Source organism: Sorex araneus, chromosome 3 (genome assembly GCF_027595985.1).
Source record: "Sorex araneus isolate mSorAra2 chromosome 3, mSorAra2.pri, whole genome shotgun sequence".
Classification (NCBI taxonomy): domain Eukaryota; kingdom Metazoa; phylum Chordata; class Mammalia; order Eulipotyphla; family Soricidae; genus Sorex; species Sorex araneus.
In genome coordinates this window covers 178,906,285-178,925,749 of record NC_073304.1, presented here as the reverse complement: position 1 = coordinate 178,925,749, position 19,465 = coordinate 178,906,285, and the positions used below count along the sequence as shown (strand labels likewise).

General features: G+C 47.2%; 1 protein-coding gene across 1 annotated transcript; it reads right to left on the bottom strand.

The window, feature by feature from the left end:
* Nucleotides 1-4,900: 4,900 nt before the first annotated feature.
* On the bottom strand, nt 4,901-18,574 carry MMP7 (matrix metallopeptidase 7). Its single transcript, XM_055133615.1, has 6 exons — nt 18,445-18,574; nt 15,109-15,335; nt 12,901-13,049; nt 10,061-10,192; nt 7,331-7,492; nt 4,901-5,063 (listed from the first exon to the last, which is right to left on the bottom strand). The coding sequence occupies exons 1-6, from the start codon at nt 18,565-18,567 to the stop codon at nt 5,050-5,052; spliced, it is 807 nt and encodes a 268-aa protein (XP_054989590.1). The 5' UTR covers nt 18,568-18,574; the 3' UTR covers nt 4,901-5,049.
* Between the last annotated feature and the right edge of the window lie 891 nt (nt 18,575-19,465).

The following is a 19,465-nucleotide window of genomic DNA, read 5'->3' as shown; positions in this document are numbered from 1 at the left end:
GCCTGCGTGAGGGCACCTGAGGTGTGGTCTTTGCCCTGTGTCGCTCACTCGGGAAGCAGGGCAATCCCAATGTTGTCCTGATGTTGTCTTGACATATCACGGTACAAAGGGGGTAGAAAGAGTCTAAAGCTTTCTTTGGCAAAGAGGCAAAAGCCACCCATGTTTGCGGGGGCGGAGGATGGCTCGGTTATGCCTATGGTCAGGCATACTTGTGTGTGTGTGTGTGTGTGTGTGTGTGTGCGCGCGCGCGTCTGTGTTCAGTGTTCACAGGGGCCCTGGTCTGATGAAGTTCTCTGAACTGCCTGCACCCAGGCTGGGCTGTGGCGATCACACTTGCTGCTAGAGGTCACGAATGACTCCCGCTGTGATCCCAGGAGGTGACACAAGCCTGTCTCAGGGAAGCTGGCGACAGGCAAAGGGACAGGCTGTGATAAGCTGCTGTTACAGCACGGGTCAGTCCCTAGGCCCTTCCCTGCTGCAGAACCACTTGGCAGGCTGGTCCTCACCTGGCGGGGCCCCTCACACAGGCGGGGCCTCACCCCCAGCTTTCTGATCGTGAGGATCTGGAGGTGGGATTCGGCGGATGCATTGTGACCAATCCCCTTGATGTCGCCAGACTTGGCTTTGAAAACTGCTGGACCAGACAAGTCACCGAGGTGAGCCGATTACAGGGAAAGAAAGAGAACGCAGAGGGAGCTCTGGGGAAAAGGCTGGAGCAGAACATTCTGATGCAATCATTTGCTTTTCAACTGTTCAGTTATTTTTGTTTGTTTGGGGGCCACATCCAGCAGGGCTCAGGGATCCAGGGATGGAGCCCAGGTTGGCTGCGTGCAAGGCAAGTGCCTGAGGCACTGCACTCTCTCCCTAGCCCCAACCGTGTTTTCCCGTCAAGAAGCAGTTGCCTCACAGGCCTGCATCCTCATGCACCTAGCACGGCCCTGCTCACTGCCTTATTTTATTGGCTTCCTTCGTTATATCACACCTTCACTGAGGTCAAATATTTGGTCAAATGTGTCGCTTTCAATCAAGCATGGAATGGCATGTAACATGTACTCAGTAAGTTGTGACAGACCCCATGGAAGCTGGCGTCAGCAGATGCCCCCTCAGAGGTTATATTTCAAGTGACTCTGTTCTCCCCCCAGCACGGGATCCAGCCACCATCTGCAGTTTCCCACACGCATCATTTTGTTGCCGGCCTTGGTGGCCTTGTTGTGGGGAAAGGCCGAGCCTGTTGAGGGATCGTCCTCACTGTACAAAGTGACCTCCAGAAGTCTTTGTGGCCGTCACCACAGAGGCCTCTGTTTGATTCTGTTCTGCCTGGGTGCGCCCTTGGCCCCTCCCGATTTCTTTCTTATTTTTTTATTTTATTTTTTTATTTTTGGGGCTTTTTGGATCACACCTGGTGATGCACAGGGGTTACTCCTGGCTCTGCACTCAGGAATTACCCCTGGCGGTGCTCAGGGGACCATATGGGATGCTGGGGATCGAACCCGCATGCAAGGCAAATGCTCTACCCACTGTGCCATCACTCCAGCCCCCCCACCCTCCTGATTTCTAAGCTGGTTGTCCTCAACCCCAAATTTCACTGCCCATCTCTGTACTCGGCAGGAGGAGGACCTTGGCAGCAAGCTTAGATTGGTCCTGCTTTCTCTCTGAGAGGCTCAGAGACTATGCAGCTGTTGTCTATTTACTCTGACATACGTTCTTCCCCGAACTGACCTCACTGCAGTGAGCTGAGGGGGTTTAATGAGGTATTAAGTTTGATCAGAATTTCAAATCCATTCTTTAAAATTCCCCAGTTTTCCTACACACAGAATCCACCAGTGAACAACCTGGGTTTGAACCGCAAGAGCTCATTTATGCATGGATATTTCTGTAAACACACCAAAAAACTTACGGTTTGTGATCGCTACAGTGCTCTGAACGTGTTTTCTCTTCTTTGTAATTTTTTTTTTTTTTTTTTTGCTTTTTGGGTCACACCCAGCGATGCTCAGGGGTTACTCCTGGCTTTGCACTCAGGAATTACTCCTGGCAGTGCTTGGGGGATCATATGGGATGCTGGGGATCGAACCCGGGTCGGCCGCGTGCAAGGCAAACGCCCTACTCGCTGTGCTATCGCTCCGGCCCCATTTGTAATTTTCTTAATTCTAAAAATCTAGGTGACTTTGATCTAAGAAGATAATATACAAATGCCAATTGATAGATATTTTGTGATTCAAAATATCTGTTGATTGGCATCATTGGTAAGGTCTCTGGTCTGTCAACAGTTGCATTTGGGGGCAGTCAAAGTGACTGGCAGGCTTTTCACTACACAGACAGGGTGGGGGGGGTGGGCTGGCACTCCTGTTCCTGTGTGATGCAGGGCTCAGCTGTAGTTCCTTAGTTTTGCCATTTATTGGGGAGGGAGGGTGTTTGGGTCACACCTGGCAGTGTTCAGACTTCTGGCTGTGTGCATGAGGGTCCTTCTTGGCAGTGTTCCAGGGACCCTGTGGTGCCCCAGGGCCCCGGGGATGGAACCCGGGTCAGCTGGGTGCAAGGCTAATGCTCTTGGCGCTCCCCAGAGCTCTTGTGCTGTAATGAACAGGCTTTGATCAGTTGGTCTCTTGGGGCCTCGATTGGGGCTTCATCAGAGGAAAGGCGACCCCGTGTGGCCATTTTAAACATGATTGCAAATTCTTCTGTGGGGGGCCTGCGGGGTGGGAGGGTGGGAGGGCAGGGAAGGGCATACCTGGAGGTGTTCAGGGGATGGCACTCAGGTCCACCTGGGCCAAGTAGACACCCTACCTGCTGCACTCTGGCTCTGGCCTCTCTAGTATTTATGTTTTAAAGTAGTCACAGTGAGACTCAATCTGTCACTATTATTTCAACGATTTAACAAATATATCCCTAACGAAAACTAGTAAAGAAATTTGTAAGTAAGATAGACAAGGGACTAAGATGACAATGGTAGCTGGAAATGATCACGTTGGACAAGAACTGAGTGTTGAAAGGAGGTAAAGGGATATACCAGATAACTTTTCAGTATCTGTATTGCAAACCACAATGCCCAAAAGGAGAGAGAGAGAGAGAGACAGAGACAGAGACAGAGAGAGAAGAAGCAGTCTGAGTCTCTCTCTCTAGAGAGACAGAGAGAGAGAGATGGATAGAGACAGAGAGACAGAGAGAGACAGAGACAGAGAGACAGAGACAGAGACAGAGAGACAGAGCACTGCGGGTCAGGTTGCATGTGAGAGGCCCAGGTCCGATTATGGTACACATTCCAAGTGGTACCTCCACATGGTCCCCTGAGCATCCCCAGGAGTGACCCCTGAGCACAGAGGTAACTGTGCACAGAGTAACCCCCAACCTGGTGTGGCCCAACAACCCCCACTAAAATAAAGAAAAACCTCAAAATATTTCTGTGCATCAGGTACGGCCTCTGCTTGCGTCCTGAGTACAAAGGAGGCTGAGAAGCTGCTTGATTCAGCAGTTCATGCGCTCGTGGGGCCAAGATGCCCAGGGACGTCCACCTGCCTGATTCAGCTCTGCCTGACGCACAGGAGAGGCTCACTGGCCTCCTGGGGCCGCAGATGCGCAAGTGGTGGCTTCCTGTGTCTGCTTTGCACAGTTCTCGAGGAAAGAACAGGGATCCTTACTTTGTAGGGGACGCTTCCGTTTACGAGCCAGCTTTATTCTCTTGGATGGGAACAATCATAGTCAAAACTTCTTTGCCCGGTTGGAGCCTGGCTCCCGTGGCAGCTGCTGAGAAATAGCCCAGACCCGTGTGTGCAAGTGCAGGAGAGCCTGGCACGCAGCTGCTGGGGCTGCCAACAGCAGTCTGAGTCCTCCCAAAGGCAGAGCAGTAGCTGTGGGGTCTGGGGGTGGGGTGGGGCGGGGCAGGCAGGACCCAGGCAGACTCCGAGGCCTCTCTGCATGCAGGGTGGACAGGCAGCATCCCCAGAGTCACTGCCAGGATTGGTGGGCTCCAGTGTCCTCCATGTCACGTGACTATGAACAAAGGGGAGGGGAGACACCATCCTGGGAATAGGGCGAAGGGTGCGGGGCAGATCGAAACTGATGGGGAGCAACGTCAGCTGCAGTTGAGAGGCCAGAATGCAAACAGACCGCAGAAATGTTGGTTCTAATTCTTCTATAATTGCTGTCTTGCGGTCACTGTCAAATTCTCACATTAATCATGGCAACGTTTATGTTATCTACAAAATGAAGAACTTAGGTTCAGTGACTTCTGACTTCCGGTTCATTCTAATATCATGGACTTACTCCTTTGTGCTTTTTTTGGTGTGTGTGTGTGTGTGTGTGTGGCGGGGCAGTAGGGCATTGGTCCGCATTGGCATTGGCAATGCTCAGGGCTTTCTCTAGCCCAGGGTCACCCCTGCAGGTACTGGGGACCTGTTGTGCAAGGCGAATGTTTGACCCTTGCATTCTCTCTGGGATCCCCCTATGTTTGAAAAGAGCCTTTGAACTCCAATGCTTGATATTTTGCCTAAATATGCATTCCACCCTCCTTTCATCCCTGCACCTCTAACAAGATAGAAGGATCAGGATATTATTCAATTTACGTCTGCTCAGTTGCATGATCCATGTACAGTGTTGCAGTGTCAGGGCTGGTGAGACTCTCCAGAATGTCTGGAGCATCCACTCTTGGCCCCAGTGAGTGAGTGAGGAGGTGCAGTGGACGCACAGCATAATTCTGTGCTTGTTTTGTTTGCATTTTTGGTCTTGGTCTTTTGACCTCATTGTATACATGTTTTCGGTGAACATAGAAATGGTGTTTTCAGACAGCAATCATTTCACCGGGGAATACTTTCTTCATGTGCACATTTAACATTTATTGCTGCCTGTCACATGCAAGTTGCCCAGGAGAGTGGGATACACATGACAGAGGTGCTAGGGCGTCCGACTCTGGCGGGAGAGAGGAGTGTGTGGACCCAGCTTGGGACCAGATCAGAGGAGGGCAGCACTGCCCGTTAGCATTGGCTGGGGAACAGCAGTAACACGGGATCCAACGAATGATGGTGTTTCTTTCTAAAGCTCGAATTCTTTAGGGGATTATTCTCTTGTTCCTGTAGGGAGAGAGAGCAGGGTCATTCTGATACAGCACAAAACAGAGAAAATGATTTTACTTTAAAAACATAATTCCATTACATTAAAAAATATGAAAAATGGCACAGTATGGTTCCCCCCACACCTCAAAGGCAGCCTAAGCTTTGTGCTGTCTCTGGGGGTCCCAGCTGGGCTTCTTCATGGCAGTAATTCATGGTTGACTTCACCTCGTCTTGTTTTCTATGCCTATAAATAAAGTTCTAGAACCACTACTGGGGCTAAGAGGGCAGTTTCTGGGTGTCTCTGGGCATCTCTGCAAGTCTCTGGGCATCTCTGGGCATCTTTGGGAGTCTCTGGGCATCCCCGAAGTGCGGGCTCTGGGCTCAGACCTTGGTTGTTCCCCTGGCCCTCTACTGCTGTGTGGCCTTAGTTACTCCTACTGTACCTCTCTCGATGTTATTATGAATCCTGTAACCCGAGACACAGAATGGTGGCTTGCCAGAGGAAATGAGATCATGAACACGAAATCCTGGTTTACTGTAAGTCCTTGACCCTGAAATCTTAGCATCTTTATCATTCTAAAAAGAACATTGGAAATCTGTATCCATGTGATTAATCATTTCCTTTTTCTTTCTTTTTTTTTGTTGGTTCCAGAGATTGAATCCAGAGTCTCATACATGCTTATTAATTCTCTTTTGTATTTGTATTATCTGTTCATATAATTTCTTGTATTAATAAACTCAACTCAAGTTATTGCCTTTATAATCAAATTTTATTATTCTAAGTCTAGAAGTTGCTTGTTTCTTTTTTTCCTTTTCTTATGGTGTTAGAGATCGAACCTAGGGCCTCGCACGTGCAAAGCCATATCCCCGAAGCCCAGCAAGGGCTTCTCTTAGTTCAATGTAATGCACTTTTATTATATCGGGTTATATTTTTGATGGGAGCCTCTTTATCAGTGCTCAGAGACTTGGCAGTCACTTCCTGCAATTTCCGGTCAGCAGGTGAGATGGTTGAGCCCTAGGGCTGAGGACCCCAGGGCACCCCTAAATGGTTGGGGGTGAGGGAGCTCCTCTACATCCTGAGCCTTGAAAGATCCTAACTAACACTTGTGCTATCTCTCTGGCCCTTTGTCAGTCTTTTTCATGCTAATTCTGATCTGACTCAGAATCCTTTTCAGTTTTAAGTTCTAGAGAGTGTCCCTCCGCCCTGGATCTGAAGGGCTGCCTTCCAGAGGCTCTGTGAAGCCCGGGGTCAGGCTGTGGGTTTCTTGCAACTCTGCCTGCAGGAGCTGTGGGTGTCTCATAAAAGGGGTCACACTGGAGTCTGCCAGGTTTTCTTTGACATCCTATGCACTTGAGATATGGTAGAAAGTGTTTGTTTCTGTTTGGGGGGGTCACACCTTATGGTTCTCAGGGCCACTCCCAGTTCTGAACACAGAAAGTGTTTCTTTTTTTTTTTTTTTTTGGTTTTTGGGTCACACCCGGCGATGCACAGGGGTTACTCCTGGCTCTTCACTCAGGAATTACCCCTGGCGGTGCTCAGGGGACCATATGGGATGCTGGGATTTGAACCCGGGTCGGCCGCGTGCAAGGCAAACGCCCTACCCGCTGTGCTATCGATCCAGCCCCAGAAAGTGTTTCTTGAATTGGTTTCTACTTAGTGTTCTCTCTCTCTCTCTCTCTCTCTTCCCACCTCCCTCTCTGTCTCTTTCTCCTTCTCTCTCCCTCCTCCTTTTCTCTCCCCCACCTCCCTCTCTCCCTCCCTCTTTCTCCTTCTCTCTTCCTCCTCCCTCTCTCTCCTTCTCTCTCTCCCCAACACCCTCTCTCTTTCTCTTTCTCCCTTTCTCTCTCCCTCCTCCTTCTCTCTCTCCCTCCCTCTCTTCCTCCCACCTCCCTCTCTTTGCCTCTCTTCCTCCCTTTCTCTCTCTCCCTCTCCATTTTAAAAAGTATTATCCTACAGGACTTCCCACAAACCCTCATCTTTTATTTGTTGGGGGGAGCTGATGGGCTGTTAGTGTTCTGGGGCTGTTTTTGCCTCTTGACTCAGGAATGGCCTCTGGTGGTGCTTGGGGACTGAGCTAGGGTCGGCTGCATGCAAAGCAAGTATCTTCCCCCCTGTATTATCTCTCCAGCCCAAATCCTTATATTTCAGAGTACCAAGATAAACTTTCAGCTGAGGTCTCAAATTGCTCCCCTTAAGACATTTTTCGATATGATTTCCAGTACCTTTCCCAGCCCTCCTCACCCAAGCCTGCTCTGCAGAGACAAGGGGAAACCCTGACGATTACCATATAACTTCTGGATGCCGTCGATATCATCCTGAGAAAGTTTGAATTCCTTCGGGTCCACATTGCTGTAGGTCGGGTACATCACTGCGTTGGGGTCGGAAGAGTGGCCCAAACCCAAAGAATGGCCGAATTCGTGAGTGGCGGTGATCAGAAAGTTAATCCCTGTAGTCAAGAGTGAGATGCAGTGACCCTAAAACAGCAAAGTCCTCACACGGGGATATTACATACCTAAGAATCACCTGACTCTCCAATTCCTCTCTTTTGTTTTGTGGCCTTCACAGAAAAACGGGACCAAGAGTAACTGGGCCTTTATGCCACCTGTTCTGCTCTCCATGGGGTGGGGGGCAGGCACATGCCAGGCAGTACCCTGGTACCCTGGTGCCCTCTTGGGCTTGGCAGCAGTGGTTTCCATGGAAAATTTGGCTTGAGTGGGGATCAGAACTGGTTCCTGCCTGGCACTGATATCTGCCAGCCGGGTGATATTTCGGTGACTCGGCTCCTCATTGATTGAGGACCTGTCTCAATAGTTAGGGCTCCCTAATATCTATAAATTGATGGCTGTCCAATCCACAAACCACTTTTGAATTTGGAAAGAGAGAACACTGCCTTTGAGAAAGCCCAGACTGGAATCGGCTCAAAGCAATGCTTTTTTTTTTTTTTTTTGGTAATTGATTCATTCATTTTGGGTTTGGGGCCACACCCAGCTTTGCTCCTGGCTCTGTGCTCAGGTATCTCTCCTCCTCCCAGCTAGTGTGGAGCACCCTGTGGGATGCCAGTGATTGATTCTGGGTTGAGCACATACAAGGCTAGCTCTTTCCCTGTGGTCTTTCCAGCCCCCAATGCTGGGTTTTGCTTCTGATATCTTTAATTAAAGAGTTACATATTTTCTGATTTATCCAATGGAATCTCTCTCCTCCAGGTTCATCAAAGGCTTTGTAAGGGAACCGTTTTAAGGAGAGGCCCCTACCAAACTCGGTGCATTCCGTGGAAGGAAGCTGCCACTAGTCTGCCTTGCGTGGGAAGGAAGGAGAAGGGACAAGGCAGACGAGAGGCCAAAGGGGGCCTCGCCACGATGGACGAGGTTGGCTCTCTCCAGCAGCACAGCTGTGTCGGGGAATTCCAAAGCTCTTTGTCTGCACCAAGCCAGTAAGTATCCTTTTCTTTTAAATAATTTTTCTCTAATTAGGATTGGGTAGTTCAGGGCTTCTGTCCATTACTTTTTTTTTTTCTTTTTGGGTCACACCCAGCAATGCACAGGGGTCACTCCTGGCTCATGCACTCAGGAATCACCCCTGGCGGTGCTCAGGCGACCATATGGGATGCTGGGATTTGAACCCGGGTAGGCTGAGTGCAAGGCAAACGCCCTACCTGCTGTGCTATCACTCCAACCCCTGTCCATTACTTTTTTGATGCATTTATAATCTGCTTCATAAGGACATGTGGTGGGCTAGGCTATGCTGTGACTTCTTTCTGAACAATAGTGGATAATTCCAGAATTGCATGCGATTTCTAACTACCACAATTGCAGCTTTTCTTTCTTCTTTAATTTTAAACCTTATTTGGGGAAGATACTTCGGGCTGCAATGTATTGGATTATGAATGTACTCCAAGCATTGTGCTGTTCCATTCACACAACAATCCTGTGTGATGGAACTTTTTATATCCCTTTCACTGAGGGGAGACGGAGACTCAACAGGTCACCTGGCCACAGCCATAGCGGGCAGCTGGCAGAAATGGAACAGCTGGAAACTGACATTGGCCTGAGATCCACGGTCTTTTGTACAGTAGACCCTTGAGTAACAGCCGGGACCATTTAGAGCAATATAGATAAATGTATTTTCACTTCTGTAGGATTTTCTTTTTCTTTTTTCTTTTTAATTTTATTATTATTATTATTATTATTATTATTATTATTATTATTATTATTATTATTATTGCCTTTTGGAGTCACACCTGACGATACTCAGGGCTGACTCCTGGCTCTGCACTCAGGAATCACTCCTGGCAGTGCTCGGGGGACCATATGGGATGCTGGGAATTGAACCCGGGTTGGCCGTGTGCAAGGCAAACACTTTACCCACTGTGCTATCGCTCCAGCCCCATCTTTATTTTTTTTAATAGTGACTTTTGCAGCAGTAGGAGCCCAGGGGCCAGTCCCAGTGATTCTGGGTCAGACAGTTTGGTATTGGGGAATGAGGCTCATGGTCGTTGTTGCTGAGACCACCAGGGCAACCCCACATGATGCTTAGGAGTCCACAGGCACCATGATTGAACTCAGTTCTCATATATGCAAGGACATGTGCACCACCCTGTGAGCTATTCCTGCCCCCATGTGACTTTAGTAATATTTTCTTTTTTCTGGCTTACTTTATTGTAAAAACACAGTATATAACCTATACACAAACTATCTGTTAATTGATTCTGTTACCACAAGACTTCAAGTTCAAGGCTGGCTGTTGGTCATTAGGTTTGGGGGATGACAAAAGTCATATTCAGATTTCCCATTGCTGGGGAAGGTTGGCGCCTGCCTCTAACCCCTAAATCGATCAACTGTTCATTTAGAAATTGGAGAGTTGTACGTGAAATGCAGTTAAGGTATAGTTGGGTGGCTGACTGGGACCCAAGGGCTCCACGATCACTATTAGCTAAGCAATGACCAAATTAAAGTCAGTCCAGGCTGTTTGGGGCTTTCCCAAGGGTACCTGGAGGAAGAGATGGGGGCTGCTATACCTATACTGACTGTGCCGTCCGTCCAGAACTCGTCCTTGTCGAAGTGGGCGTCTCCTCCTAGGCCTTGCCCTGGGGAAAAGGCATGGGCCAGTGTGTTTCCTGGGCCATCAAAGGGATAGTTGTCTCCGTGAGCTGGAAAAACAAAATAGGTGATTGCCCTTAGTGATGGAAGTTCTCTCTTGTTTATTGTTTCTTAAATATGGGTCATGCTAGTGAAGCCCCAGGGAAATTGCGTTACTGGGGCCACTCCAGGGGACACTCCGCCCAGTGGATGGAGGCTACCAGGGCTGAGACCAGCAGTGCTGTGGTGGGGACAGGGGGCAAGGGAGAAACTGAGGATCAGACTCAAGGCTGGTGTTTGATCACATGAGCAGTTGCCTTCCCTCTCCATTTGGTCTTTAAATATATGGTCACCGAAGTTAGGAAGGCAGAGTCTCTTGCTCCCACGCATGGCTGTCTTCACCGGGGCCCCTCAGAGGGGGTAGGTTGAGTTTCCCTCCCCACCCCAATCAGAGCCCCCACAGCCGAAGGCCTCCAGAACCCAGCCACAGCCATGCTCAAGGCCCCTCTCCACACGTTTGGATGAGCCTCACGCATGAAGGAACTGGCAGAGGAACCCAGGTGTGTGGGACCTGGGGCTGAGATATCCAAGCCTGCTTGGATCAGGACAGGGCCTCTTCCACCCAGATTCCCCATTTTCCAGTAGCTAGGCCGTCACCCCAGAAACTGCCCCTGGCGCTGTGTAATCTCATCAATGTCCAACACCCAGAGACTATAAAACCAAACTCCCGGAAGTGACATCTTATAGCCTAGTTTTTCCTCTTGGAGAACCTGGCAAACTACTGAGAGTTTCCTGCCTGCATGGGAGAGCCTGGCAAACTCCCCATGGCGTATTCATATACCAAAACCAGTAACAATAATGGGTCTCATTCCCCTGACCCTGAAAGAGCCTCTAATGTGGCATCATTGGGAAGGACAAGTAAAGAGAGGCTGCTAAAATCTCAGGGCTAGGATGAATGGAGATGTTACTGAGACTGCTCAAGAAAATTGATGACCAACGGGATGATGATGATGATGATGATGATGATGATGATGATGATGATGATGAGAAGGAGGAGGAGGAGGAGGAGGAGGAGAAGGAGGTTAGGAAGCTGAGCCCAGTGGTCATTATGGCCAGCTACACACACAGGCACGCCCCCCTCAGGGATCCACTGCTCTTCACTCACTGCCACCCCGTGCTGAAATCTTGCTGCATGTGGGGCCTTAACTAGGTCCATCTGGCTGTGGTTGTATCAAAGCAATACCCATACTTTGGTTGGCCAGATCGAGGCAGGATAGAAAGCAAGTGTGAGTCCTGCATTCACTAACGTGCTTAAAAAAATATCTGGCTGCTCTTTCTCCTTTGTTTTTGCAAGGCCTGGGTTTGACCACAGATCATGTCCTAGGCCCCAGCCTAGCTTTTCATTCTCTGTGATAGAGGAGATGGTCTCTCGGAGAACTGTGCTCAAGCTGTCTTACAGTAGATTTTGATGATGGCTTCATGTGTGATGGGATGTTGTTTGTTTTCAGATTGGTGTCAGGCTGTTGACACTTGACTCAGATATTAAAATGTATGAAGTGATGCTACCAGTGCTTTTAATAACTGTTCTCGGCATTGTCAATATTGTAGTTGAAAATCAAATTTCAGCTATTCACAGCCCCTCTGGCAGTAAGAGCAGACCAGATGACCAATATTTTCCCTTGAAATAGTTTATCATGGAAGCACAATTAAAGCCACACAAGAATATGGGTTATATCTCCTTAAGTCTTGTATTTTTTTCCCCTTTAATTCATTTAATATGAAAGTTTCCCATTTTATACTTTCTTTCTACATGAAGAGTTTGGCCGTCCCATTTTGTTTTTAAAGGAAAGAAGGTGTCCCATTTTTTAGAAAGTACCTGATGCCTTAAGTTATCTTTTTGTACTTTTTTTGGGTGTGTGTGTGGGAGAGAGAGAGAGAGAGAGAGAGAGAGAGAGAGAGAGAGAGAGAGAGAGAGAGAGAGAGAGAGAGAGAGAGAGAGAGTGTGTGTGTGTGTGTGTATGTGTGTTTTGGTTTTGGATCACACTCTGCAGTGTTCAGGGCTTACTCCTGACTGTATATTCAGGGATCACTCCTGGCTTGGGGGACATTCTGGGGTGCTGAAGAAGCAAGGCAATACCTTGCCCCCTATACTATGTGTCCGGGCCTTGAAGTTTAAGTCCTCCTGGTTTAAAGTTGATGTTAGATATATGTAAATAATGCCAGCATATAGGATTAGTCTGTAATAATCTTTATGTATCTACCTTCATGATTAATGGTATAATACAAGGTCTGGCAACCTTTTTCTGTAAAGGGTCAGAGAGGAAGTAATTTAAGATTTGTAAACTTGATTGTTTCTATCAGTTACTAATTTTTGCCAGTGTGGTCTCATAATGGAGACGTTATTGGTGCCTGCTCGAGCAAATCAGTGAGCGACAGGATGACAGTAATGATAGTGATGGCGACAGTAGCGCCAAAGCATTCATAGATTGTAGGTAGATGAAAGACATTTACAATGTTCTATTAAATATTGATTTACAAAGACAGAGAGTGGGCTAAATTTGGTTCATGGACCATCGTTTTCCTCCACTACAAAAAGTGATTTTAGATTAACAGGCTAGAAAACAGAGTAGCCATGGCTCTATGTAATACATCTCTATGTGTACAGATGGACAGACACATGCACATATATATTTGCAATTTTGAGTGTTCTCCTGTGAGAAGGAGAGTGGAGGGAAATAAAGGGCCCATTGGCTCACAGGATGGTGCATTCTCTGCTTACCTCCCCGGGCAAAGCCAATCATGATGTCAGCATTTCCCCGTCTGACTCTCCGGAAGCTCAGTGGGATCTCTCTGCTCCACATGTCCAAGGCCTTGGCCACTAACTGGTTCACCACAACATGGGATAAGTCTTCAGTATAGGACAAGATCCTGGCAGCAAACAACAAACAACGCTTATTTTTTTGCATGTAGCTATCCAGTTTTCCCAGCGCCACTTATTGAATGCCAGGCACAAAAGTTAGATCAAAGTGGATTAAAGACCTCAATATCAAACATTAATCTAATAAGGTACATAGAAGAAAATGTAGGCAGAACTCTCCATGACATTGAAGCTAAAAGCATCTTTAAGGATGAAATAGCACTGACTGTGCAAGTGGAAGCAAACATAAACAAATGGGACTACATCAAACTAAGAAGCTTCTGCACTTCAAAAGAAACAGTAACCAAAATACAGAAATAGCCCACAGAATGGGAAAGAACATTTACCCAGTACCCATCTGATAAGGGATTAATATCCAGGATATACAAGACACTAGTAGAATTGTATAAGAAAAAAACCTCCAACCCCATCAAAAAATGGGGAGAAGAAATGAACAGAAGTTTTCTCAAAAAAAAGAAACACAAGTGACCAAAAGGCACATGAAAAAATGCTGCACATCGCTAGTCATCAGGGAGATGCAAATCAAAACAACAATGAGATATCATTTCACACCACAGAGACTGGCACACATTCAAAAGAACAAAAGCAGGAGTGCTGGCATGGATGTGGGGGAAAAAGGGACACTCCTTCACTGTTGGTAGGAATGCCGACTGGTCCAGCCTTTCTGGAAAACAATATGGACAGTCCTTCAAAAACTAGAAATTGAGCTTCCATATGACCCCACAATACCACTTCTGGGAATATATGCCGAGGATGAAAAAAGCACAGTAGAAATGACATCTGTACCTATATATTCATTGCAGCACTGTTCACAATAGCCAAAATCTGGAAACAACCCAAGTGCCCTAGAACAGATGACTGGTTAAAGAAACTTCGGTACATCTACACAATGGAATACTATGCAGCTGTTAGGAGAGATGAAGTCATGAAATTTGCTTAGAAATGGATAGATATGGAGTGAAATGAGTCAGAAAGAGAGGGACAGACATAGAAGGACTGTACTTATTTGTGGAATATAGAATAACATTACATGAGGCTGACACCCAAGGAGAGTAAATACAAGGGCCAGGGGGATTGCCCCATAGCTGAAAGCCTGCTTCGTGAGTGGCGGGGAAAAGGCAGCTGGAATAGAGAAGGGATCACTAAGAAAATGATGGCTAGAGGAACCAGTTGGGGTGGGAGATGTTTGCCAAAAGTAGATAATGGACCAAACATGGTGACCTCTCAGTGTCTGTGTTGCAAGCCATAATGCCCAAAAGTAGAGAGAGAGTATGGAGAATATTGTCTGCCATGGAGGCAGGGGGAGGGTGGAAAAGGGGGGGTTTACCGGGGATATTGGTGGTGGGGAATGTGCACTGGTGGAGGGATGGGTGTTTGATTATTGTGTGATTGTAACCCAAACATGAAAGCTTGTAACTATCTCACAGTGATTCAATAAAAGAAAAGAAAAGAAAAGAAAAGAAAAGAAAAGAAAAGAAAAGAAAAAAACCAATACTTGGTCGCCTAGAGGGATAGTTTACAGGTGCTTCGGATCCAGCTCAAGCAGCCAAGCACAGGGCCAGGCCCTGACCTCATTCTTGGCATAGAAACTACACCACTGAGTGGAGCCCGGTGGCCCCTCAGCATCGCCTTGAGTGTCCCCCTTCCCTCACCAACATTTATTTTTATTTTTTTCTTCATGAGTTGCATACCTGGTCATGTTCAGGTACCACTCCTGGTGGTGCTCAGGGCCACACAGTGATGGGGATGGAACCAGATCCCCCAGCACACCCTCCAGTCCACTGAACTAACTCCTCACTCCTCACCTCATTTAAAATAATTTTTTTGGGTCATACCTGATGATGCTCACGGGTTACTCTTGGCTCTGTACTCAGAAATTACTCCTGGTGGTGCTTGGAAAACCATATGGAATGCCGGGGATCAAATCTGGGGTCAGCCAGGTGCAAGGCAAACATATTACCCACTGTATTATCACTCTGGTCCCCCTCCACTTTTTTTAAAGAAGAGGGTTCTATTGTTTTTGCTGAAATAAACCCAAATAAAACTAACCTGTAGGTCACCACTTTAGAAGGCCATCTAGGTCTATTTGGGAACAACGAATATTCTGCAACATCTGGCACTCCACATCTGGGCTTCTTCATTATTTCTATAATGTGGGGGTTTAGTATTCCAGTTATAGGCAGGCGAAAGAACTTTTGCATTATCTTGAGTCTCATTTCTAAACTGTTAGCATCTTTTGATTTTGAGTTAGATGGGTAAAATCTTGAGAGATAGTCCTGTTGGGAAAAGAGTAAATTGGTCTATAATTCTTTCTTCCTTGTTTTCTTTCATCATAGGAGTTTGCACATCTTTGCTTTTGATGGCTGTGAGCTCAAATAGTGGTTCGAAGATAGGATAGTCACGTAGTCAGCAAACGCAGCAAGAGATGGACTTATATAAGAAAAAGTTTAGTTTTGACAAGGATGCACTATCATTCCTTTCCATGAATGAGAGTGCTTCCATTTCTCTTTGATCCCATTAAATGTTGTGAGGACACCCTACAACCTTTATATGAAGCAGATAGTCTGAAGCAACTGCTTAAGGCTTGTGAAGGCAGCTTGAGAATAGCTGACACTCTCCCCTGGCACCAGGGGCCCTGTGGACAGAACAGAAGTCACCCAGGTCCCTTTGAGATTTTCCTGGAAATATAGTGCCAGTTGAGCTCAACCGGATCTAAACACTTTAGTTGTCAGGAAGGGTATTACAAAATCATTTAGTTTACTGTGACTTTTCTTTAGACAATGAAATCAAAATTCAAAGCAATAAATTGTTCTCTCTGGGGCCACACATAACATATAAAGCAGAATTGGCCCTGAGTTTACTGATAGTCCTGTCACAGACTCCTGAAACCCTCCCCTCCCCAGGGTATGGGTGGCTGTTCCAGGTCTATCCATGGGTAATTGAGTCCCTGGAAATGTCTTTTTTTCTTTTTTCTTTTTTTTTTTTGCCTTTGGGTCACACCCTGTAATGCTCAGAGGTTTCTCCTGGCTCTGCACTCAGGAATTACTCCTGGCAGTGCTCAGGAGACCACATGGAATGGCCTGGATCAAACCCGGCTTGGCCACATGCAAGGCCAACACCCTGCCTGCTCTACTGTTGCTCCAACCCTGTCTCTGGAAATTTCTAAGAGAACCCAAGTATCTGGATTTGAGACGGCAGTCTGGTAGGCAAAATTGGAGAAAAGTGCATAAAATCAGGATGGCAGCAGCTTCCCGAGAGCATCTGTGAAACCCTTCCTAGAGGTGATGGGTGTTGTACTAAGAACTTGACTCACTCCACTTAACCTTCTCACAAATAGCAGCATTAGTCCCATTTGCATAGCAAGAGGGCTGGAGCGATAGCACAGCAGTTAGGGCATTTGCCTTGCACACTGCTGACCCGGGGTTCGAATCCTCCATCCCTCTAGGAGAGCCTGGCAAGCTACCAAGAGTATCCCGTCCACATGGCAGAGCCTGGCAAGCTACCTGTGGCATATTCGATATGCCAAAAACAGTAACAACAGTAACAAGTCTCACAATGGAGATGTAACTGGTGCCTGCTGGAGCAAGTCAATAATACTGGAAGACAGTGCTACAGTGTTACAGTGTATAGCAAGAACAGAGGCTCAGGGAAGTACAATTATTGCTACCAAGTTACCCTGTGAGTAAGGAAAAGAGCCACGTTTCACTTAGGTTCTAATTCCAAAATAGATTTAATTAGAACAGGATAGAGGGCCAAACACCGGATGAAGGTCACGAGCTGGCTCTCTTCTCTGCAGGATGAGGCAGACCGGGTGGGACTGACCGCTAGCCTCAGAGTTGAGCCCAAGGTGCTTGTGCGGTGACCCGAGCACAGTTTCGCTCTCTTCCTGGTACCAGAGACTCTTTCAAGACAGCAACTAATCATTGCTCAAGGAATTCCATATGTACACACAAGTAATGGTCCCTTTCAGTTCCCTCAAACTTCTCTGAGCCCTTGAGATGAAATTTCCTGTACCTCCTCCCACCTGAGCTAGTTAAAGGGACACTATTCTTGCAAGCCCCCTCCTCCTGAAAGAGGTCCCACTAGCTGGGACCCAAAGAAACTGCTCTTTGGGAGGTTAAAAAAAAAAACCAACCACCAAAGACAAATAATTTCATATGATCCAATCTGACAGGCCAGTAGACTTTGAAGAAGTTAAAGTTAATGTGAAACAAAACCTGTCTTTTCTTCTGCTTAACTTAAACTCAAATTGAACTCTAAACATTCCATTGTTTACACATAATCACTAAAAATAATGTACTAGAAAGAATGTTAGTTTTAAACCAGAAAAACTTGTCCTTGGCGCCTAACGCTGTCATTTAGTAAGTCAATGAGCTAAAGTTTGGCTTCTATTTCCAGGATAGAGCTAAGGACTCCATGACATTATGTGTGTGAAGTATCTTCTAGTCTGTAACTGGGATAGTCCCGAGTTATTATTGTTAGCACCTCATTTATCCCGTAGAATGATTCTGTGGGGCATAAAGTACATTGCATTCTTATTTGTGTTGGCTGAATACAAAAGAAAAGGAGTTCCTGCCTTGTCCACCTTCATCAGCTCGCATTTGGGAAACTATAACCTTGTTCTTGTGGTGGTCACAGGCTATGTTCAGGGGTGACTCCTGGCTCTGCCCTCAGGAACTACTCCTGATGGTGATCTGGGGACCATGTGGGATGCCGGGGATCAAACCCAGGTTGAAAATGTGTGAGGCAGACACCCTCCTTGCTGTCCTATGGCTCCCAGCCTGGGAAACTAACTTCGACTCTGCCTTTCTCATCTCTTTTTCCCCTTACTCATTTCAAGTGCCTCCATTAGCAGAAGTTCTCATTTTCAGAGGCTACCCTCTGCCTTCTATTAAAAGGATGTCTAGGGCTGGAGCCATAGCACAACAGATAGGGCGTTTGCCTTGCACGCGGCCGACCCTGGTCTGATTCCCTGCATCCCGTATGGTCCCCTGAGCACTGCCAGGAGTAATTCCTGAGTGCATGAGCCAGAAGTAACCCCTGTGCATCGCCAGGTGTGACCCAAAAGGCAAAAAAAACAAAAACAAAAACAAAAACAAAAAACCCCAAAAGATGTCTAGTTGCCATAAATAGTAGCAGTTAACACTTAAGTTTATGATGAATCAGTGTTATGGCAAGGCATTCATTCAGTGCTGTAACAACACCAATGATAATGGCGGATCCCATTATTATCTCCAAGTTAGAAATGTGAAGCTCAGAGAAGGTGAAAATCATTCTGATGTTCACCTATGGCGAGCGGGGCAGATTCCAATTAGCTATGGGACTACTGCACGCTCGGCCTCTCTGAGCAGAAAGGGTCCCGGCTGAGCAGGGTGGTGGACGTACCTGAGCCAGCTCCTGCTGCTGCTCACTCCTGCCTCCTCCGTCATGGGTCTGTGGCAGGGGAAGGGCCAGGCTGCCCGGGAACAGGCACAGCGCCCACAGCGCGGCCAGCTGCATCGCTGCCATCCAGAGGAGGTTGTCTGAACCTGGGGTCTGTCTGCTGTTCTCTGCCAGAGGCTGAGGAAACTTTATAATGTGTCTCAGCCCCGCGTGTGCAAATAGGTGACTCATTTGAATGTTTTCTTTCTCTTTAATATCTACAGAACCTTAAAAGTGCGTGTTATTTTTCACTAATGACAACGAGGAAGTATTATGTCCTTATTGGCAGGAAGCACATAACGTATTTGTCTTTCAAAAGATTCCCACCCCTGTCTGCAGCACGGATCTAACCCAGAGAAAACATTTACTGACCCAAGTCAGACGGTTCCTCAGATATACCGCCTGAACTCTGAAAATCTGGAGGGGCGTTGTCACTCAGGACACGGGGTATCGTGTCTGAAATGAGCTTTCAAACCTGAAAGGCATTGAAGAGTGCATAAAACAAACACAATCAGATCATTATGAAGCAAACGTTCTGTACTGGTCACCTAGGTCGGAGCTAGAGCACTGCCCACACCCTGTGGCACTATAGACGGAAAAGAAGTGCCAGGTGGCCGGAACCGCTGGGCTGGGCCGGATCAGTTACCAGCATGAAGCTGGAGCCTGTCTCCTCACCTCTTAGTCCAGAGAATTCCTCTCTTCCAGGCTGCAGTTGAACAAATGATTTCTTGGGTTGGAGTCATAGTATGGGAGTCAGGCACTTGTCTTGCTGCTCACAGCCAACCTGGGTTCGAGCCTCTGTACTACCTATGGTCCCCCGAGTGTGGCCAGTTAAGCCCCGAGTCAGCTAAGTGTGGCCAAAACACCAAACCAGAAAGCCAGAGGATATTTCTTAGTGGTCAGTATTGCTCCTCTTCTTACATTCCATGGAAAAAACAAAGCAAACAGAAAAAAAAAAAAACCCTTCCAGCCTGGGCTTGATTAT